At 41.7% G+C, this 23623-nt stretch overlaps 1 protein-coding gene across 6 annotated transcripts in view; it reads left to right on the top strand.

Annotated features, from left to right (window-relative positions):
- The window catches only part of CADM3 (cell adhesion molecule 3), an 811765-nt gene that overhangs the window by 129265 nt on the left and 658877 nt on the right, over window positions 1-23623 (top strand). For all 6 annotated transcript variants that reach the window (XM_078670695.1, XM_078670694.1, XM_078670697.1 and 3 more), the window contains exon 2: window positions 10245-10385. In XM_078670695.1, the coding sequence (XP_078526821.1) occupies window positions 10245-10385 (141 nt within the window). The remainder of the gene's footprint in view (window positions 1-10244; window positions 10386-23623) is intronic.

The following is a 23623-nucleotide window of genomic DNA, read 5'->3' as shown; positions in this document are numbered from 1 at the left end:
CGTTTTTGGTCATTTCATTCGTACATCAATATGGCATCATTGTCTGATTATCATATCCATATCCAATGCATTTCGGGCTTTAGAGTAGCCCATCATCAGGGAATAACATAGCTGGAAAAATAATAACATGACTTGTTAACACTCGTGGTCTATATAAATACCTTCAACACTTGTGTCTCAATCTGTTGTGATAGCCAAAGATACTCTATTGTATCAAAACCTTGGTTCATATGAACAACAACGATGCTTAGTTTTTGGAAATCGAGGTTCAATTTAAGCAACTTGTTGCACGGTCCAGACACGAGCATTATGAAAAGTAAATAAAATGGTTGTGACTTACATGCCTGATGTGTTTCGTGCGGTGTTTCCGCGCTAGGGTAAAAAAGAAGAAAAACATCGAAAATGTAACTCTGTGCTATTTAGTGTCTAGCGTATAGGCGCTCCTCAATGGATAACTTTAACTAACCTGATTTGCGTGTTGGATGCGCTTGATTCGCTTCCGTTGGTTTGTTTGCTCGAAAAACGCCACTCGGGCGGATGCGCGCCATTAGAGTTATTTGTATTCAACCGGGTAGTGGTCATGTGATCTACGATAGCTGAAGACAGACTATCGTCTTCGTGGTGCGTTTGTGAGAGTATAGGCTCTCCGGTTTCTTATGCACTAATGTTTGTATCATGCGTGCATGGATGTGTAACAACTCTAAGAGAAATTCGATAATTGGAAAAGAGAGAGATGCGAAAGAAATAATAAAGTAGCAGAAATCAAAATATGACATGAATGTGGATGGGGTGGATTCGAACCTAGGTGTTGGTGTGCTAGTTGTCAGTGTATGTACTCTTTGAGCTATCGAGAGTGGTTAACTACAAACTGGGTTTTTTCTAACCATGAGATATTACATAGTCATCTGCTGCTAACACAGTTGTACCATGTGGCACGTACAGGGCAATTTATAGATAACATCCAAATTCAATGTGGTCATTGAGTCCATTTGGTTTCTGTGTACAAAGTCTGTATATCCAAAAGTTCTCTCTTTGTAAAAGATGTTTGGAATTGTCTCTACCTTCAATTTTCTTTATAATTTCCAAAATTAGAAATTTTAGTTGGGCAATGCTATGTTTTGCTTCATTAATGTGCTGCTACCGATGATTTGATGTTATTCAATCGAATGTTGGACTTATGTTCTGTGATTCTCACTTTTATCCGACGCTCAGTCTTACCGATATATAACCTCCCGCAGGGGCACTTCAAGGCATATATCACATTGGATGTATTGCATGTCCCATTCACCTTTAGTTTAATGCTGTGGCCTTTCATTGGATGATTTATTTTGTTTCCTTTATGTACGTTGTTACAATGACCACAGTTAAGACATGGTTTTGTGCCTTTGTATATTTCGGTGGTTATAACCTGAGGTTTGATCATTTCTCCCAAATTTCTTGCTCTGGTATAGGCGAATAGCGGAGGGTCTTTAAAACAGTTGTTAAAATCTGGTACCACTGTTAGCATTCTCCAGTGTTTGCGTATAATTTTCTTGAATTTGTCACTTGATGTTGAATATTTTGATACTGCTACTATCCTAGCTTGTTCCTTTTTGGTGCTTGGTTGTAGTAGTGTATCTCTCTGTATTTGGTTAACTTTCAATTTTGATTCCTCTATGATTTGTGTTGGATACCCTCTTTGTTTAAACTTAATGCCCATTTCCAAAGTTTTTTGTTCCATTATGCTCGGTATGGAAGTTATCCTTTTTATTCTTGCCATTTGGGAAAATGGTAGATGTTTTTTAAGGCTATGTTCGTGAAAGCTGGAGTAGTGTAACATATTGTTTCTGTCTGTGCTTTTAGTGTAGAGCTCGGTTTCAAGTCCTGTGGTAGTGCGATTCACTCTGACGTCTAGGAATGTAATGGTTGATTCTGACATTTCCCAAGTTAATTGAATTCTTTCATCGATATTGTTGAATTCTATGAGAGCTGTTTCTAGATCTTCCTTTGAACTCTTCCAAATGATGAAAATGTCATCAATATATCGGATGAAAAGTTTTAGGTTTTCTTGCCATTTGGTTTGAGAGAGTATGTGCTTTTCTTCATAAAATTTCATGAATAGATTCGCATATACTGGGGCTGCTGAATTGCCCATAGCCGTGCCCACCAGTTGTTGGTACCATGTTCCGTTGTACTTAAAGTAACTCTGATACAAGGAAAAAATCATCAGCTCCATTAGAAACGTTTGGAAAGTGACATCTAAATCCATATCCATTAGCGCTGCTTCTATTGCAAGCAGGCACATCAATTTGGGAGTAGAAGGGGTGTTGAAAGTCTCTGCTTAGTAGAGCGCTCCAAAATGAGCCGCCCACTCCCTAGCTAAAATGTGTCTCTGGTTTGTTGCATCCCATCTTGCCCCCCCTTGTGAAACTAAGTGCCAAAAAACCAAGTCATTATTTTTGTCCATTTTGAGTAACTGCTCCATGGTTGCTAGCTCTAATGATTCCTTGACTACCCGCATAGCCTCCCTTTTATGTGACTTGAAGCAAATTCCAGCAAGTTCACCAGATCTTTTGGTATTTCAAGTAATTTTTTATTTAAACGCCAGTCTAATATTTTAGTAAACCTACAGAATAGATGTATTAATAAGTCCATGCATTCAAGTACTTTGAAACTGCTTGATAGCCTCCTATCCTAGTATAGTAACAAATGTCTGTTTTACCTCTTCTGTGCTCATGACTGCCCCTGGCCGTCATGAGTCACGGTGGGCATGTTCGCACGACGGCCGGGGGCCGTCCGAGCCACGCCCAGGATTGGAATGTCCCAGCACAGTGGCGGAATTCGCGCTGCAGCGAAGCGGTTAGAAGGTGGGGATTTAAAGACGCTCTTTGAACCGTGAGGATTGTTTAATGAGGTATGGAAGAAGAGGATGAATACCAGGGTGTTAGCCAGGTGAGCGGTCCGTATAACATCCACTTTACCAGGTCAGCCCTACAACTTATTGATATCTCCCTAAGCTATATATTACGCACATGCTATGGCCGCTTCCCATCAGAAAAAGATTGAACTGCTACTTTTGAAAGAGGATCCTATGGAAGTAATTTAGTCTACATACTTTGGGATTTACCGCTATGGGAAGGGATGATTGACGTGCTTGTTAGCTCGAAACATGCGAGTGACCACGATCCTGTGATACTCCAATTGTCAGGTCACATTACTCTAGATGTAGCAAGGATTTAAAGGCATAGGTGTTGGTCATATGTAAGTAAGTAATAGTTTATTTGCATAGTTAATTAAAACCATTGCAATACAAGCTTTAAAATTTACGTCTAAATGTAAAAAACAATATATCTCTACAACCTTTAAATTCCATCTATATACAAACAATTTATCAGCACACACTATTTTTCCTTTCCAATTAAATAATAAGAACTCAATTTTTAAATGACCAAAAATAGATATGTTTTATCATAAAATTATTTAAAAGACAATTAAGAATCAAGTCTTGGCAGTTTCTTTTCCTCTACCTTCATGAACTTCACAAGACTACAGTTCAACTGAGAACCGTGTGGTATGAAAATGATCTAAAAGACAATTACGAAACCAGTCTTAACATTTTCTTTTCCACTACCTTCATGAACTTCACAAGACTACAGTTCAGCTGAGTCGTGGGATGCGAAGAATATCTGAACGACAGTTAAGATTCAAGTCTTGGCATTTTCTTTTCCACTGCCTTCATGAACCTCAAAAGACTACAATTCAGCTGAGGATCGTGGGGTGCAAAGCAGGCAAGAACTGCCTGTCTTCGTGAGCGAATTCCACGTCGGTTAAAATTGTATTTTAGCAGATTCTTTCGTTCTTCCAGCAATTTGTCACATAAACACAGCAAATGCGGCATGTTCTCAGGCACCGTGCCACATAAGCGACAGAGGGAGCCTGCCTTATCCTTTAACCAGTGTGGAAGGTGCCAAATACAGGGTAACAAACCCAGCCTGTACTTTAAAAATTTCATTTTGACTATTTTTGAGTAGCCCAAATCAAGGTAGCTCTGCGGTGCCTGTGTAGAATAAGTGTTCTGGATCATCCAGCCGTGTGACCTTTTTGCAAGTGATGCCTTGTTTTCAACCCATGAGAGATGTTTAACGGTTTTCCTGACCAATCTTTTAAGCCTAGTATGGCTTGTGGGAGTGTCCCAAAGCTGATGTAAGCCAAGATTCGACAGGCTCCTTTTAAGGTACTTCACGGCTGGTGAGGTTGGGTGTTGTGCTAATTCCTTCCATAAATAGTCATTTAAGGTTCCTTGTTTGGTTTTGCGTGTTTTGTCCCATACAGTTATGTATGCCCCCTGTCTTACCAGGAGCGGTTTCTGGATGCCAAACTCAAGCCTAATTTGAGCCGGTGAGGTTTGTTTAGGCAAGCTAAAAATAATCCTATATACAGCTGTAACTGTGTTGTCCAGGATCTTGGCATCTCTACCTCTCAGTACTTCACTCCCGTAAGTTATTGTTGGCAACAGTTTAGCTCGTATCACTTGTGTCAGAGGCAGGAAAGACGGGCCGGTAAGTTTACTGTTTAATGCTTTTAGAGCAGTTGCTGTGGCAACGCCTTTGCCTCTGATGCTCATTTTCTGAACAGTAAACTGGCTACTGTTATCAATTTTTACACCTAGATACTTATATACTGTCGTATCCTCAATACGAACATTATTCCAAAACCAGGTGCGTGACTTATTCCTTTTCTTACTGATTGTCATTGTCTGTGTTTTCTTCAAGTTTATTGCCAGTTCATTTATATACGAGTATCGCTGTGTTGCTTTCACTAGATGTTGTAGCCCAACTTTTGTATGGCTGATTAGGACTATGTCGTCCGCATAGAGAAGACACGGTAATAATAACCCTCCTCATTTTAGAGCATGGGAGTTACAACTATTGAGGATCGGGATTTGGTCCCCCAAAAACAAGTTGAATAGTGTGGGAGCTAAAACACAGCCCTGTTTAAAACCCTTATTGGTTGTTATTTGTCTTGACAGGAATGTACTATCACCCAACTTTATCTGGATCCACGTCTCCGTGTGCAGGTTGATCAGCAGGTCTAACAGTGGTCTTGGTATCCCCCATCTCTTTTATTTGGACCATAAGATGTTCCGGTTATTATGGTCGGATGCAGCCTTATAATCTTTAAAACAAAAGTCAATCAGCATTTTAGTTGTTTCAGCCTTGTCTATTAGCATGCCCATTGTTAAGATGTTGGAGGTTGTCCCCACCGACTTGGCGAACCCGGTCTGGTTTACTGGAGTTAAGGATTTCTCTGTGGCCCATTCCTGCGTTCTTCTAAAAGTATTCCTGCAAAATATTTTGCCTTGTTATCCATAAGGGCAACTAAACGATAATTTTGAGGAAGAGACTTGTCCCCAGATTTAAAAATGGGAGAGATGATTGAGCCCTTCCAAGAGCTGGGCAATATATTAAAGTGCCTTATTTCCAAAAATAATGGCTTGAGCACTACAGCCCATTCTTTTTCCTTTTGTTTATAAAGGATGGGCGGAATTCCATTCGGACCTGGCACCCCCCCTTTTCTTCCCTTTTTAATTTGGTGCCTGATAATTTCTTGTAAACTTGACTTTCCTTTATTTGTGGTTGGTGCAGGGCCTTCTGGATTACCTGTGTCCCTATGCAATGTCAGTGATTTTATGTTGACAGAATTTTCGTTCACATTAGCAGTTTCTGTGTCCAAGTAAGAGTCGTTATCCTGATTAAAATTACTTCTAAGGTGGCATGCCCAGACTTCTTCGGTGATATTAGAGAAAACTCCCTCATGCTTAGGTCTTAAATATTGGTTCATGGTTCTCCAGAATCTTGCACCAACACCCTGTTTGGAATCCGCATGTAGTTTTGCTCATATGTTTTCCTCCACAAATCTGTTGGCTTCCCATTTTGTTTTTTCAGCAATGCCTTCGATTTCCGTCACTGGTCATGTTTTACAATATCCATAGGATTCTGCCGTATTTGTCTCATCATATGATAAATTGATTTTTTAGACACTTGATCTCTTTATGCTGTTGTGTGAAATGTTTCATGCTGCTGCAGCCCAATTGCACCTGTTGCTTGGGTCTTGTAGAGTAGGTTGCCATATTTGAAGTAAAATGCTCCCATTTTAATCTCACTACAGACAGTTCTCGAGTGGAAATGCTGTGTATTTTATTTATGAAGTTTTATATAGCGCCTTTTCTAGTTTACTTCCATCGGTTGCTACTGAGTATTTGATCCTTTTATAGTTGATTGTATGGACTGACTCTTTAGGCACCGAGGATAATTCGAATTTAGCTTGATGTTATTAAGAACAGTTTCTTGGGGGCAATGATCACTTTTTTCCCTATATGAAATGAAACCATTTGTTAAAATAAGGATAATGAGATACAAGTATAATCCAGGGTTATATTGATTCTAGTTGAATGGAAAGTAGTAGCTGGGGGTTGTCTCCAGTAAATCTTCCATTTAATGCTCTAATGTTAAAGCGTTCGAGGTCCTGTAATATCTGCTTATCCAGTTTACTCTGTTTCAATATTTGCTATTTCCCTTGGAGTGGTAAGTCCCAGGCTGAATTTTGAGTTAGGTTCTCGTCATCTGACAAGATTCCCATAAGATTGAGATAAAAGTCCCCGGTGATGATAAGATCTGTTGATGGTAATTCCTGTATGCAATCCTCCAAAAACTTACATATTTCTTTAGCTGCCTTTGATTTGCTTTTTGGATGGACATAGGCATTGATCAAGGTGAGATTAGTTCCCCCAGTGCCTGTTTCTAATTCCGAGGTGTAGAGGTTAACTGCGATTGAATCAGAGGAACTTCTTTGACCACATGGGCGCTTGTGGCTGAAAAATAGGTTGCTAAACCACCTTGAAGATGGCCGTATGTCGCCTTCCTTGTTGCAGCAGTAAAAAAAACAGGAATCCGTGAAGGTGGGGGAGGGGTCTGCTTGCCATGTTTCTTGCAGTGCCAAAATATCAAACGACCTTATATAGCTGATAAAGTCTGGATCAGTCATTTTGGAGGCCAGACCTTTGACATTCCATGAGCATATTCCTAAGTGATTATCCTCAATCGATCTTAAGCGTGAGCCTGTTTGTCAATTTGCATGGGCGTTTATTGTTCTGGCGATCCATCTTACGTCATTTAGTCTTGTTGGAGATGATGCCCCATTTTTGGTACTTCTGATAGTACTGTGATGATGCAGATTTCTTACTCCACTTGTCCTTACTGCGCCTCTAAGTACCGATGTTCCGGGCCTGACTGCAGAAGCCTGTGCTCCCTCTGTAGCTACAGGAATTAATAATTCCGGGTATCTTCGTTTTATGTAAGGCGTTAGTGTTATCCCCCAGTTTTTTGATCTTTGAGACTCTGGGATAAAGTTGTGAAAACATTGTGAAACAAATAATGAAGTGAAGTGTGATTCAATGTAAATCCAGTCAGCGCGAGATGTGGAAAAAATGTAATGAAAAACACCAAGTTGAATTGTGACCCACTATAAATCCTATAGTATCTTTATCTATCCACTGTACATTGTTCTAGCTGTTGCGTGTCTATTACAATACTGGCTGAAACTAGGGCACTGGTGCTTTAACATACGAAACATATGGCTAAATCACACAATAAGAATATGGTTGCAAGAACAATATTTCTTACATCCACGTGAATAAAAACATTGTGCACTAGCAATGTGGCATCAAGGTGAACTTGTGAGGAATGAGCACTTCATGTGTGTTCCATGTGACAATTACGGGTTTTGAACAGGATATAAGTGAAGAACACGAGATGCAACTGAAGTCAAATAACTGAATGTGGCTTGGTAGAACGCGTTTACAAAAAGCAGCTAATGTCTAAACATTCATTCAGTCCTTTTGGATGTAGGACAGATAAATAGTTTATCCAAAAAGTTTCTCTTCTTAGTAAATGCTGCGCATTATCTCATCCAGGAAGTAATGGCACTTTTTCTAGGATACAAAATCGCAGCTGTGTACGGCAACTGTAGATTTTATATTCTTGAGTCTTATGTTGCTTTTGTGTTCGATTACTCGTGTTTAGACTTTTCTTGCTGTTTTGCCGACATACACCAGTCCGCCCAGGCATTTTAGCTACCCCTTGTGGGTTGTGATATTTCACTCCCTTTAATTATGGCGTTGCAATCTCCACAATTATGGCTAGGGTTTGTGGCTTCTTGTGCATTTCTAGTTCATTTCACATACTTGCCATGTTTTTTGCCCTGGCCTATATTAGCAGAAGCTTGATGCAGACTAGCAGGTGCATTTGTTCTGCCGGGTTCGCACAGCAGGCAGAGGGGCCCATGTTGTGCATACACTAGTCATGTATTTGCCACCTAAAATCTCTGCTTCAACTGTACACTGTATCTTTCTTTGAGGAAATTTGACATGCATATAATGCGTTCAAACAAAATAATTATTACATTTTCTACTATAAATGGCTGCCTCTCATATCAAATATAATAAAAGCAGCCATTGTTGGCCCCCTTCAGACGTCTTGGAAAGAGGCAATAGTGGTTTCCGTCTTTAAAAAAGGGGATACAAATAACCCAGGGTGTTATAGGTCCATATCATTAATTGATTCAATGGTAAAGATATTGGGGAGGGTTCTTTTAGATTTTTAGAGATTGGGCTTCAGAGAACAATATATTATCAAAAACCAAGAATGGTTACAGATGAAGTTTGGGCAGTCGCGGCTGGCATAACTCGCGGGTGGGGAGATTGTGCCCGGGACCCGCGGACCAGGAAGCAGGCAGGCTCCCTCTCCTCCCCTAAGCCAATTACAACGCTGCAACTGCAACGTTGTTATTTATGGAGATGCCGACCAGCCAGGCGTCTATGCGGAGGCCATTTTTTCCATGTAGGCTGCATACAACCTACATGGAGAAAAGGGAGAGTGCGCATGACTCATTTGGTCGGCCCCAGAATGGAGGAGCCACCCCTGGGTATGGGCACAGTAGTGGCAATTTCTTCAGGGCCCGAGGACTTTGTCCACCTTTTCTGGACCCTTATTGTGAACACACTGTGACCGGTAGTAGCCAAGGCCCCTCGTACCAGCTAGCCACCTCCTTGACCTAGGCTCATTGTGTGTCAAGATGCGAACATGGACAACATAAGTGTCCTTTTTATGAAACCGGGCTACTAAGAATATATAGTCCCTGTTTGACAAGGTGGCTAGCTGGTACAAGGGGCCTTGACTACTACCGGTCACTGGATGGTCTGGACGGGCCTCGAGCAGGCAAACTATTCCTGCGGACGGCCATCATGGTGTCCAAACGAGATATTACCACGGCCTGGATGCAACCTAACCCCCCCACAAAGTACAAGAGAGTTTGGGGTAAATGGACAGATCAAATGGGTATAGTGGGGTCCGAGGGGATGGACTCTTGCTCCTGACAGACTGCTTACTTTTGCCATGTAAAGTGCTTGATTGCTGTGCATACTGTATGACTTCAATGCTGACCCCCTCATTATGTCTTACATGCAAACCTGTATACTGGGCTGCCATTACTAATCTTTCTTTGTTTCTAAAAAAAAAAAAAAAAAAATTGACTATAAAAAAAGGATCAATTGTAATTAGAAAGAAATATGGTTAATGGGGTAGGTGTCTTACCATGTCTGGTTTGACTTAAAATGAAAGTGGGGGTTGTTAATTTAACATTTTTATTGTCAAGATTTTCTGTTGTAATGTTTTTATATATGAATTTCTGTATTATGTACTTTTATGATTTATTAAAACCGAATACAGCTTGACTGACTACTACTATAAGTGTTCTTTATGCATGATTTAATTTTAATCACATGTATACAGGAGAAAAGTTGCCATCGCCGGATTCAGCGCGAACTTTTTAAATTGACTTAATGAGCCTGAGAATTACTACACTGTAGACTTCATTACCAGGTTCCCTTCAGTTCCAAAGAGAGTTAAGGGCCAGAAATCCAGGAAGCTCGTAATTACGTCCTGGGAGAGCTCTCGGTAAGATAGTAGCTGTACTTTTCTAAAGTATTATCGCCTTTGAGCAAATCCGGTTAATTTTCTGCAAGCTACTTTACTATGCAGATTAACCACGATACAAAAACAGACGGAGTCTACAATTAGGTGAGTTGATGGCCGCGAATCTGAAGAAAGAACAGGTGTATGTGTATACGTGCTTTGTGGATAGCACATTAACCCATATGTTAATGCCACGTATTTGATTTAAATGTTCGTTACTTGCTTTTCTTTCAGCAAAGCAGCCAGAGACGTCAGGCGAGAGTGTGGTGCTGGGTGGGAAGGTGACGCTGAAATGTACAGTGGAAGACCATGATAATTCCTCCCTGCAGTGGTCAAACCCTGCGCAGCAGACATTGTACTTTGGAGACAAAAAAGGTAAGACACATTTTAAGAATGTTCTCCATTTCAAACGTATACTTATTATCCCTCTGGTTCTCATCTATTATATCGCTCGAGTAGTTAAACTGGAAAGTATTTCTTCAAACGAATTTCTCTTCCAATCAGCACACATGTGAACTGAATATACATATGCCTCTGGCATGCCATTTCGAGGCTGGCACCTTCTCATTTGTGTTCTGAACCCCTATTCCAATTACTGAGCTACCTGTAATAATAGAGCCTACCTTGTTTTTCCCATTCCAGTTAACCGCTTTTTTGCGTTTCTTTGGATGTTTATCTCTACTAGCAGGTAAGTAACCATTTCGCTGTTAGAGACCCAGGACTAGATGTGAAAATAAACCCTTTTAAGACTGTTTAAATATGTCTAATTATACAACTAACAATGTGATTGCTATTGCAACTGTAGGTCGGCTTCATGCTATTTACAATCCACGAAAATTATTTTATACAAGGTCCATTTAACACACGGATTGCTTGGCTTGTTGTCCGTTAAATGGTCTGCTCATGTCTCATCATTGCAGTGATTGATCTAAAGACCTCTTTTAGTTTTCTTCATCAAGTTAGAGGCCTGGGCAGAGGAAAGATCCACAGAAGTATGAGTAGATATTGTCTTTTATCACAGTAGCTCAATTTTGATCGGGGAAGGGGGGGGGTTCAATACTGGTTATAGACCCACTGTCAGGAAGGTCCCCAGGATGAGATCGGAATGTGATCATTCTGCATCCTGATCGTAGCTGTTGTATTAACCACTAAGAAAATATTCCCACCGGTCAATGTACATGAGGGGCATGAATCATCCAGTCAATGAAATGTTTTACTTCAAACTTTATTTGAGTGGCTCTGATAATGCGTGTTCCCCAGCTGCTCATTATTGCAACATACACATTGCAAGTCCATCAATGAGAAATACTAAAATCTGCATTTCTCTGTGTTTTATCGGTTTCAAGGCACTGTACACCCACATTCTAGCAAATCCACAGCAATCACTGGTATTTTACATGGATTATTTTCATTAATGTTTATTTTTATAGTGTTATAGGTGAATTTGGTGTAACGAGAACTATGAATGTAAAATGTGCTCCGTTTAGTAAAATCCAGAAATGGGATTGAATACCTTAAAATAATATACAGTTCACTTGTTACTACTGCGAAGGAAATCACCATCTTTCGGCTTCTCAGGATCTCTAGAGTGTGAATGCAGAGAAAATGACACCTTATATGAAAATGAGTGATCAGCTTCTTTCACTTTCTTTGGTAAACAAATCAATCAGCTTGAGTTTCCTTCTTCTAGACATCACAGGATTCCTGACTTTTTCATTATCTCCTACCCTTGGGTCTGGGCCCTACTCGGTGGTGAATCAACACACAGTGTTTAGATTTCTGAAAGTGCGTTTACTCGCATCACGTAGTGTCAGGACACCTTTCCTTTGAAAATACAGTCTTCCTTATCAATATAGTTATATAGTCTTAAAATGGGTTCAAGTCAAGCTTATCTTCCTTATGATCTTTCCATGAGTTAAGCATGTCAGTTACCAGCTCCAGGACTAAAACCGAAATCGCCTATGACTTATGTGTTTAATATCAAAGCTCTTTTAACTCCAGACAAGTCTCGTTTCCTCTTGATTATTGTCTAATAACGGCAACCAGACCATTGTTTATGATGAGAGCGAAGGCCAAGCTGGGAGCATAACAAAACGGGCATAAAGTAACCTTTAATCCAGTTCCCTTAAAGGATTACTATATATCTGCTAATGCCTATCCCTGCCTTCTTGATGTGTCCATCTTACCAAATATTCTTCCTGTTTTTCCCCTGAAGTATTTGTCCTACTTGAGGGTACTCTTGCAGAATGGGGTGCATAACGTCTCACATTTTGTGAAATAATTTTCCATGAATATCTGTATGCTACTGAAGATGGTGGATCCTGGCAAAAGCATTTTCATTTGGTTTTACCTGGTGGAAATCCACTTACAATAAATATAATCATTTATGCTTAGGGTTCTGGTTGTTGTGTGTTTGTGTCACTGATGATGGGGTAAGAATTTTTTTCATCTTTAGTCGGTTATCCCTAATTTTTTCTCCTTCTTACTTCTCCGTTAGCCCTCCATTTTATAACAGAAGCTGCAGATAAGAAAGGAGTGGGGCTGATACACGCTCCCGCAGATTGTACAGGTTTCATAGGTTCCAGACGAATAATGAGAAAATGTTTCATGCATTACAAGTCACCAGTGCCAAGCGGTGTCCAGCCTAGTCATAAACATCATGTGATTCCACCAGATGTGAGGAATCTACATTATAAATGTTGTGTGAGCACCAGTGTCAGTTCCTGTTTTTTGTGTCTGCGCATATGCCAGTTTTGGAGCTGTTTGGGTTCCCCACAATAAATGTTCACATTTTTGTGGGATTTCTTTTCTACAAATATGAGGCATGCTGCATATGAAGTCTTTGGGCTTCAAGCCATCGTCAGCTGCCAACATCTGCTCACTAGCTTCTCTAATCATGATAACAGCATCCAAATCCACCAGTATGCATAAGTCTGCTCAAGAAATCCCTCTCTTCAACACTGCCTGCACCTTATGGAGACCTGGAAGACCAGCCAAGAACAAGCAAACCTGGCTCAATGTGAACTTGAATGGACTTGTACCTTAACTTTCACCCAGTGACAATTCATTCGGACTACAATTGGACACCGACCCCACCCTAATGGAAAGCCAACAGTGCCTGATACAGCTCTCTACTAAAAGTGTTCAACCATTCTTCCCAGAAAGGGAGTCAAGAAATTACCTTCAAACCCTGTTACTCTTGCATCTGAACGGTGGCAACTCTTTGCTCCACAGCCTCTTAGGTTCCACACTGACTGCCTTAATGGGATCCTACGTGCTGTAGAACGCCTCATCAAGGAACTAAAGAAATATGACCACATCATCCCAACCTTGGTGGAACAAACTTGCTCCATTTACTAGCCTGTACTATCTTCAAGACCAGCTGCATCATCTTCAGTGCCATCAGCACCTCATCTGCCTGCCTGACAAGCTCTTGGCACTGCCACATTCAAGACATGTTGGGCTGCAGACTAAGAAGTGCAGATAGAAAAAACAAAACTATTCAATCAATCTTTGTCAGATCTGATAATAGTCCTGATAAAATCAATACAATTCATAAAAAAACAGTAGAAGCATCAATGTGTAGCTGATTATATCAACAAATTTAAATCTTCTAACCAATGGACCGAATACCCTTGCTCAATATTTTAGATCTTATGAGCCATGCTGCATGAAAATGTTTAAAAGAAAAACTACAAATAGATTAGTGTCGGTTTTCCATAATCTTAAGGAGTTGGTATGATTAGATACCCTTAATGACTGTCGGAGAGAAACAATCAGTCTGGTTCTAGAATTAAATAGGCAGAATAGAAAAACAACACGTTCCTTCGATTCTTCTGAATGGCAGAATACAAGGCACAATTTTGACAAAATAACAGAAAATTTTAAAGTAGCTACTGGAAGGACATCATATCTAGACTTAAGGTACAAACATCTTCAAAACAATGGTTTAATATGATCTAAAAATTCCTCATGCTTAAATTCATGTTTTGGAGCAAAACAGTTTGGGACCGGCTACCAAGTGCAGCAGAATCTGACCAGATAAAGGCTCAAGCCAGAAATCTCTCAGACCATGGTCATTTACGGACTTCTTGACATATCTGGGACATAAGTGCAACACTGCTGGACCTTTAACATCCATCAAACTCTGCCCTGTTTTGCAAGCAATGTGGCTAATGCAAACCAATTTTGCAAAACCATAGCTCTGATAGCAATCATCTCAGTATTTATAAGCAACAAAGACCCAGCAGTATTAGTAGACAATCTATTAACTACAGTAGATAGCTTTCTAATCTTGATGTCATTCAATATCATCCCTACACTTAGTATGTGATAGCTCCAGCAGAAGCACCTCATTTAGATCTGGACCTTTCCTCCCACACAGGGTGATCCAAATTCCCAACATGATAAATAGTTGGGAAATCTACCCTTATGTAGCACGTGCCACACCATTTACCCGGCAACTTAAAATAGGCATTCTTTTCACAGAGAAAATAAACTCCAGAACTTTTCTCCAACAGGTATAATGTTGTGTGTTTTCCCATTTTGTATGCACAATTTCCCATGGTGTTGATAATCCGATTTCAAAGCTCCCATGTTCCCTGCTGCCCGTTGCTCCACATCTTCTTGCGACCAAGAGCAATCTTGATTCTTATGACTGTCTTTGCCTTTACTGCTCTATATCGATCTTCTACTTTTTCCAGAAATGTATTTTCTATATCAGTAAGGATGTAGGTCAAATTATATTGGTGTGCATAAGCTGTATGTAGTGTTTTAGTTGGTGCAAAATAGTTGCTCCCTGCTTCTGCGTTCTTAGCATAGAAATGTTTGTTCAGGTGTTTAAACAGCGGGGCTTCTGAAAAACGTAGATCATAATTTGAATGATAGCACTGGAAATGTCCCTGTCCATAGAACATGCTCAATAGCAGGCTACATTTGATGTCATACGGCAATGGTAGGTGATGGTAGGTAATACCCTCAGCCCCTGAAGAAGACTATTGCATGTAAACATAACAATCTCTATCTTCTATAGTTTGTATATATTCATGAAAGGAAGTTGGCGTGTGAGTTAGATGATTAATCTCCTCTCAACAAATCAAAATGTAATTTTGCCCCTCTAGTGAATATAATTCTTTATCTTGTTTATGTTTGGGTTTCTGTACAACTGTATATTTTCCTGCTTTAGCCTTAGGGCCTGATTCCGATCTCTCTAGGAAAGCCATCCGTACACTCAGATCCGGAGGGCTTTCTGAGCGAGACATGCTCTGAAGTCTGAACGAGTGAGTACGATGCTGTCGTAGTCTTACAGGCTTGGTTTGCTCGGACTTCCATTGTACTCTATGGGAGCCCGTGTACAGACGCGTACACAGGCTCCCATAGCAGAAAAGGGGTGGGTGGGGAAAAACGCACACCCTGTGGCGGGCCCCCTATGGAGCCTGCCACACTGTGGATGCCTGAATCGGGGGGGACCCATGGGTCCACAACCCCGTGACAAATTCGGAGGGCCCGGGGTGAAGGGGAGCCACACAGCCCCCCAAAGTATGCTTCTGAGAGCCGTTTCGTCTCGTTTAGTCCAAGGCGAAGCGGCTGTCCGAATCATGCATTGTACTCGCTCGGTCGGAATTCGGCTCCATAGTGCAGCACGATTCGCCTACGAACGGGTCGTACGGACAGGTTCAGGTCTCGGAAACAATTTGGTCGGCGTGTATGTGATCTTCGCATCATACTTGGTCGTTCGGACCTGTGTATAATTTGGTCTTAAACCAGGGCTACGAATCGGATCCGGGAAAGCCAAATCCAATTCGGAGGCCTTTCGAACGACATCGGAATCGGGCCCAGAGTTGTACTCACGCTCAACCCGACAATTAAAATTATTAATCCTATCTCTAATTTTTTATGTGCTGCAACTATCATGTACCTATGTCTACTACCGTTATTATTCGATTCCATACTATTTAGATTCAGACCAAGTGGATAGAGAAATAGCAGCAACAGAATGTCCTCTGTTGGTCTCCACCTGTGCAAAAGGCAAACATTCTTGAATTTTTTGAAACAGTCCTTTTGTTTCAATTTTATTAACACTATGTACAATCTTCCTGAGACTTTCCCAAGCATACTCCATGTTCGTCTAAGTGTAATCCCTACTTTTATTCTTCTTCCACTCTGACCTAGGTATTCTTCTTTGAGTAACACAAAGTTCATTCAACATCTCTGGTAATATGAGTACAACTTATAAACTGCAAAACATCTTATGTAGTGTACATTATTGAATGTCCCTGTCCCTAAAATATGTGGGGAGCACAAAAAAGGAAACAAAACTCCGAATTCTGGAACACGTGAGAGCCACCGCAAACAAAGAGAGAAGCAATGTGGTTGCAAAACATATGGAGGATAAACATAACAGCAATTGGAAAGATCTGAAATTCTATGGGATCGAAAGCGTGAATAAACATGTGAGAGGCGGGAACAGAGAAAAAAGACTGCGACAATGTGAGTCACGCTGGATTCTTTCATTGAGAACATTCACCCCTCTTCGGACTTAATCAGGATGAGGAGATGTATGTACATCTCCAGTAACCAGCATTTGTATATAGCTTCTCCAAGTACGGAAATTAGGACACTAATTGCTGCCGAAGACCAATGCCCGCGCTGTCTCCAAGGGAGGGAAATACACAGAGGCATCCGAGGGCCGTCATGTGCGGTGTGCCAGAGACTAGTTTAATCGTTGCCAAAACCGAGTGGGCACACAGCGAGGGGGTCTGAAAGCTTACCTGCCCCATTGGACCTTCCCGGGCTGCATAACATCGCTGGGTCCCTGACGCTGTGGTTTCCCCCGCCGCCGAGCTGGTGGCAACGCTCGGCCGCGGAGCGGGGTTGAGACTACAGCTCCCAGCCTGCCATGGGAGGACACCGCCCACTTCCTGTTCAGCGCGACCGGAGGCGCTCAAAATCAGACAGCTTCCTCCGCGTCGCGGACGGCGCCTTGCGGAGCCCGGGCAGAGGGCGGGCCGTCTGTGGCCGTCAGGGGACGACAAGGGACGGGACGGGCCACCCCATAACATCTTCTGCTGACAATGGGTAAGCGCAAGAAAGCGACAAATATGGAGGAGGGTGGGAAGAACGCCAAGGTCCCAAGACACTCTAAATCTATCATGACTTATCTTTCCTCGGCGGTGGGAGCATTGACGAAGGAGATTGCCAATGCGAAGTATGAACTGGGTCTGTCAGCCACCCCCTCACCAGTCACTTTTCCATCTACCCCCACGGAGCTGGGTGATATCACACCTAATGTCAATCCCCCGTTACCACTAGACCCCGTTGTGACAATTGTTAATCCTCCTTCCATAAGCCTTACAGCTAAAGTATCCACCCCCACTTCGCCAGCTAGTCAGCCCAAGCCGAGCCAGCAGCCAACTACCCGACCCACCAGGAGATCAATGGACAACAATGCCATCAGTGTGTGCCCATCAAATTTGTCAATTAATCTCCTGGGGGACCAATTAGAGGCACTTTTTGTTGCCAGGATTGAACCACTACTCGTTGGGATTGCGAAAGACATTGTGGACACATTAAACACCTGCCTAGAAGGATTACTAAAGAAATGTGCAATAATCGATAGACTAGTCAACACCCCCCCACCTCGTATGGTATCACGTGATAGAGCAATGTGTTCCGAGGGTGAGGGAGGAAGGAAGGTGACTGATAAGGGGGATATGGTACAGGCACCATGTGCGGCACTGCAACTTGAGAGTAGCGTTGGGGCCACTAATACATCATTGCCGGTCAAGGATGCACCCCCTCTAACTTGGGCGGGGCAGCCGCGCCCGCGGCACCAGCCTTGCACACCTGATCTTAAGAGGGTTTCCTACAGTAAATATAAACTTAATTTACCACCTGAAGCGTCCCCATTAGTAGATGTCTTCATCGGTGTTCCCCCACTAAGGGATGGGGAGGTGGAATCTACCACGGACCTTATGGCTAAGACTAACAAGTGGTGTTCGGACAAATGTTGCGGGGAGAACATTGCAGACAAGATTATCTACGCAAGGAGGGTGTGTTGGATTGGCAAACAGAAATCAACCCAAGGAGATTGCGTGGAAAATAATTTTAGTAGGGCTAACATAGCGGATAGACTCTTCTGGGATGGCTCTGATATATTGCTAAAGGACCAACTGAGACCTGTCCCGCTGGGTTTCTTTTACCCTCCCCCTGTTTGCACTTTGCAAACCAGACGCCCTGAGAGTAGCAGGTTGGGAGGGCCCCTACTTCTAGGAGAGGGCAGGACTAATGTTCACACATCTTCACAATCCCTAAGGTGCCCAACTACCTCATCAACTTGCCATCCCCGTGACCACCAGAATGCCCGGGAGGTTGTGGGGTTGGCCTCGGAAAATCGTTTTGCCCCCCTGTCGGGTCTGGAGGACACAGACTGACTATCAGTCAACCCCACACTTGCGACAGAGGAGGTAGGGCATCTAATTAATGATGATATGGGGGTATGTAAGCTACTTAGCTGGAATGTGGTAGGAATTAACTCCAAACGCAATGACAAGGAATGGATTAGATTTGTCTCTGGGCACAAGGTTATTGCCCTACAGGAAACATGGGACACTACCGCTAATTTTTGGATGGACGGGTTTACCAGTTTCGCTAAAGCAGCTACCCCTCGCAGAGCTGGTAGAGCTAAGGGAGGCCTCCTAATTCTATTTTCCCTACAACTGAAAGGATCTCTAAGACAGATTAATAACGTCTCCCCCAATATCCTTATTGTTGAAAGGGAAATTAGCCCTTCTAGGAGGACACTATATATTCATTTTTATAATTCCTGGAATAGGGACAACAGCGATAATAATATTGCTAGACTAGATGCTGTTTTAATGTCAGTCAGTCAGAATACACATCTTGATTCGGAGTAGTCAAGTCAAGTCAAAACCACTTTATTCGATTTAGATTAAAAATCATAAAAGCATTCTACAATCTCATCACAAAGGCAGATAAATTCATAAACATATACAAAAGCATCAGACAGTGATAATTTCATAAAAAAAAAATACATGATATGAGGAAACAATAATAATAATTGATTAATATACATTATAAAAATACATCATAAAAGAGAGAATACTCAATAAAATAGACATTTTAAAATGAAAACCACATCCATTTCATTTGTATTCACAAGACACCAATATTTACATCTTTAAGTCTTTTCCTCCTGATCCTAACCGCAGCAACAAGATAGTTGGCCACGCTAAACATGGCCAACGTAGAATCCATTAATTGGAGGTACAGGAGAGCAGGTTTTGCCTGAAGAAAAGATTTTTCCTTCAATAATGGTACAAGGTATTTCTGTCTGGGCTCAGTAAAAAAATTACAAAATAGCATAAAGTGCATATTATTTTGAGCAGAAAAACTATCACAGTTACAGACAGGGGCATCTTCCTCCTTAAACCAACCGTGACTGTCACACAAAACCGTATAAATCTGGTTAAACCTAAGTTTAACCAGAAGCCACCTATGAAAGGGGATAGTGACAATAGTAAGGTACGGTTGGATGGTAAGACGCGTAATAGTCAGATAGTGGGCTCTGACCGTGGGCTTGAGTAGTTGGCGTTCTTCCCTCTCCACGTTTTTCCTAGTTATAAAGTTGGCCTTCACCCAGGCTAAATCTAATTTCTTAAGACCCTGAGGAATAAGAAAAATATCAGGGCGACCCAGATCCAAAGAGCACTTCTTTATATGTGAAAGCCAATCTATACTTTTGTAATTATCCAGTTTTAAACAGTCCGCCAATATTTTATGATTTAGGCCCAAGTTTTTATTTGTCCAAAGCCTTATCCATAACAGGATAGGGGCCATAAGAAGGGTGTCCGATATATAACCCAACCCAACTTCCTGGTGGACTGAAAACGTGGCTGTAGATTGGGGGAGCCCTAAGGTAGAACGCAGGAATTTATTTTCTTCCCTTTGAATTGATTCACTATTTACATAGCCCCACAGACCAGAGCCATACCTGGCTATTGCCACTGATTTTGCCCTGTACAAGTTAAGTAAGGCACCTGTTGGCTTCCCGCCCAGTCTCCTAGCAAAACTTAAAATAGCAGTTGCTGAGCTTCTAACCGCCTTAGTTTTAGCTACAATTTGCGGAGCCCAACTTCCCTTATTATCAAAAATTACACCCAGGTATGTAAAAACTTTAACATTGGTGATCACGTCGCCATTACAATAAAACTGTCTGGAGTTGTTTTTACCAGCCCCAAAAGCCATGACGTGTGATTTGGAGTTGTTTATCACTAGGTCTAAAGATAGCATAAAATCATTAAAAGCATTTAAAAGTTTTTGTAGACCTATAGGAGTCCGAGCTATTAAAGCGGCATCATCCGCGTACAGGAGAACCGGAATACGAGTTTCCCCTGCACGCGGAGTATCTAAGGTCGCCGATAAAAGAGTTTCCTCAAGTGAATTTATATACAAGGTGAATAGCATGGGAGCGAGAATGCAGCCCTGCCGCACTCCCCTGCTTGATTTGAACCAAGCGGTACGATTACCTTCCTGGTCCATTCTGATTGAGGCTTTCAGATCTTTATGTAATTCTGCCAGAAAATATACAAGGGGGGGGTCCAAACCCAGCTTTAGCAACATAGTCCATAATCGAGCTCTATTCACCAAATCGAAAGCTGTGGATAGGTCCATGAATGCAACATAAATTGACCCTTTTTTGACAGTTGTGTATTTCGAGATTAGCAAATGAAGATTTAGGCATTGGTCCTCAGTCCCCCTCCCAGCACGAAACCCATATTGGGCATCAACTAGAATATTGTTAACTGTAGACCAGGTGTTAATTCTAGCAAGCAGGACTTTACCCAAAATCTTCATTGAGGAATCCAATAGCGAAATTGGCCGAAAACACTTTGGGTCACTTCTTAGGCCCTTTTTAAAAATAGGAACTATAATGGCACATGACCATGATTTTGGCAACCCCCCCTCATACACACAATTAAAAACATTAGCTAAAATCTCAGCCCACAGCTCTGAATTAAGTTTGTATAAGTCCGGGGGAACCCCGTCCGGGCCCGGGGCTTTATTTGCAGCTGAGCCTAAAATTGCCAACTCTACTTCTGATTTGGTGAAATCTAACTTAATATGAGAAGCCGAGGAGTAAGGTATTTTAAACACCTCAGCAATTTCGTTTGAACCATATATGTTGGAAAAATGATTAATCCAATCGGCTTCAGATATATTAATTTCAAGGTCCTGATTAGATGTGTGAGAAAACAAGGGATTATTAATTATAGCCCAAAATTTGGAGCTATGTTTAAGGGTAATGGGGTCCATCAAAGAGTCCCAGGCTTCATCTTTGATGGCTTTTTTTCGAAGTTTGACTGCCAAAGCGTATTTTCTTCTTAGATCTGCCACCAAAGTTCTATCTCTAGTCGATTGTTTAAGACCTTTCCGCAGAGCTGCGTGTGCCTGTGAGCAGGAATGGTCAAACCATCTACACACTGGGACCGAGCCTTTCCCTGGTTTGACTCTGAGATCTTTATCCACTCTGGCACAAATAGCTTCAAAGGCGCTCACAACTTCCCCTCCCCTCATCTCTTTATTCAAACATATCCCAAATTCAGCTCCCATGTCCTGCACAATACGACCATGAAAATCCTCTGGGCAGACTTTGCACCATTTGAGGCGTCTGCCTTGGTCTTTGCTCCTCACGTCCCTTATAGAGGTAGTCCTAGCTACTCCTTTATGCAAACCAGAGAGAGTATCTAAAACCAATAACACAGGGTTGTGGTCACTAAATCCACTAACAATTGCATTATAAAATAATACATAACGAAGGAGCCCTGAAGACGTAAAAAAATAGTCTATAATTGATTCACTGCCCCTAGCGTTATATGTGACCACACGGTTTGATGTATCTGCGATCCCAGGTTCATATAGATCATTTGATGAGAGCATGTTTTCCATTGCCACACCCTTTGGACTATGTTCAAAGTGTGGCGATAAAGTATGATCAGGACCATTTTCATCAATAATCTGGCAAAGGGACTCACACAAATGAACATTAAAATCGCCCATCATTATACACTGGACATAAGTGGTTTGTTTAGACATATATTTGGTTAAAAAGTCTGATAGACCATCTAAAACAAAATTTGGGGGTCCCCCCTGCATGGAGTTATAACAGTTTATTAATACAATCTTATTCTTATCAGCCAAACTAATTTCCACCATTTGGAAGTAGTGAGAAAAACTAGGGATTTCTCTAACATTACCAGCAATTTTGACTGAAACAAGGAATAACAAACCCCCTCTGTCCCTACCCGATGTGGAACTCAGAGCATCAACAAAGAAAGAAATAAATCCTTCTACCCAGAAACCTTTATCTTTCGACCAAGTTTCTTGTAATGCGACAATATCATGGTTCTTCACTAATTGTAACCAAATAAAATCATCTTGTTTTGCCCGTAGGCCTGCGATGTTCCATGATAATAACCGTATGTGCTCTCCCCCTAACTGTAATGGGTCATTAATAACAGATTCGACTCTAACAACAGGTAGGGCCACATCAGTATTGGCTGAGCAAATCAAGTTATCCTGGTCGGGTACAGGTGCTAGTCATTCAATGTCTACTCTATCAGCTAATGCTGAAAACATATTTGACAATGGTAGATTATTAGAGAGTGTATTCCTTGTAACATTTACTGCACCATTAGCTTTAGTTGGCTTAGTCATCCAGACATTAAAAGGCATAGGTGAGATAAGGTTGTCCTCTGCCCAAGTGTTATCAATAGACTGTAACTTAATATTCTCATTTACAACTAACCTATGTGGACGGGGATAAAAGAAACCCAGAGGCATCGCCCGCACCCCTTTACTTACGGGATCCAAAGGGGAGTCATCCCAGAAAAGTCGACTCGCCACATTCTTAGATTTAAAATTTACAATGACGCAGTCTCCTGCAACCTCTTTCTTACTTTTACCCACCCAGTTTACCCGTCTACTTGTTACAATATTATCCGCGATGTTACTTTCACCCGTGCAGTTGGCATTACACCATTTTTTAACGTGCCTGAGAAGAGACTCATGTTGTTCTATCGCTCCGTCTTCGAGTTTAGGCACGTTAACCAGAATTGCGACAAAGGGTGTTGAATCCGGTGGTAAATTTATTGGTGGTACACTTTTTTCCGGGCCCCCCCGCTGGCCTCTAGGCCTTGTGGAACAATTTGAACCAAGGGCAACCTCTGTCGTGGGGATGTATATTCCATTGTCTACTTTCCCTTTTGGTGGCACAGGTAAAAGAGGGATATTAACTGGTCTAGTTACAGGTGGGTCACCAACTTTAGGGATAGTGACCTTTACAACTGAAGGACATGGCGCCAAAGGCATAGAAAATGCAGGGGTCCGAGCATTAAGAACATCATTTATACGATCACATTTTGATATAAGGTTCTTAACACAGTCCTTCAGTGTTTCATTAATATCCGAAGCAATCTGGATTAAAGCAGTCTCAAGTCTATCTGTAAACAGTTTTTCCAATAAGGCCATAATGACTTCCTCCGTCAGAAGGGCTGGCTGGGAACAGCCAGCCATAATTGAAACCGACCTTCCAG

Source organism: Lissotriton helveticus, chromosome 12 (assembly GCF_964261635.1).
Source record: "Lissotriton helveticus chromosome 12, aLisHel1.1, whole genome shotgun sequence".
In the NCBI taxonomy this organism is placed as follows: Eukaryota; Metazoa; Chordata; class Amphibia; order Caudata; family Salamandridae; genus Lissotriton; species Lissotriton helveticus.
The sequence above is the reverse complement of the archived record's forward strand: the minus strand, read 5'-3'. Positions and strand labels throughout refer to the sequence as shown.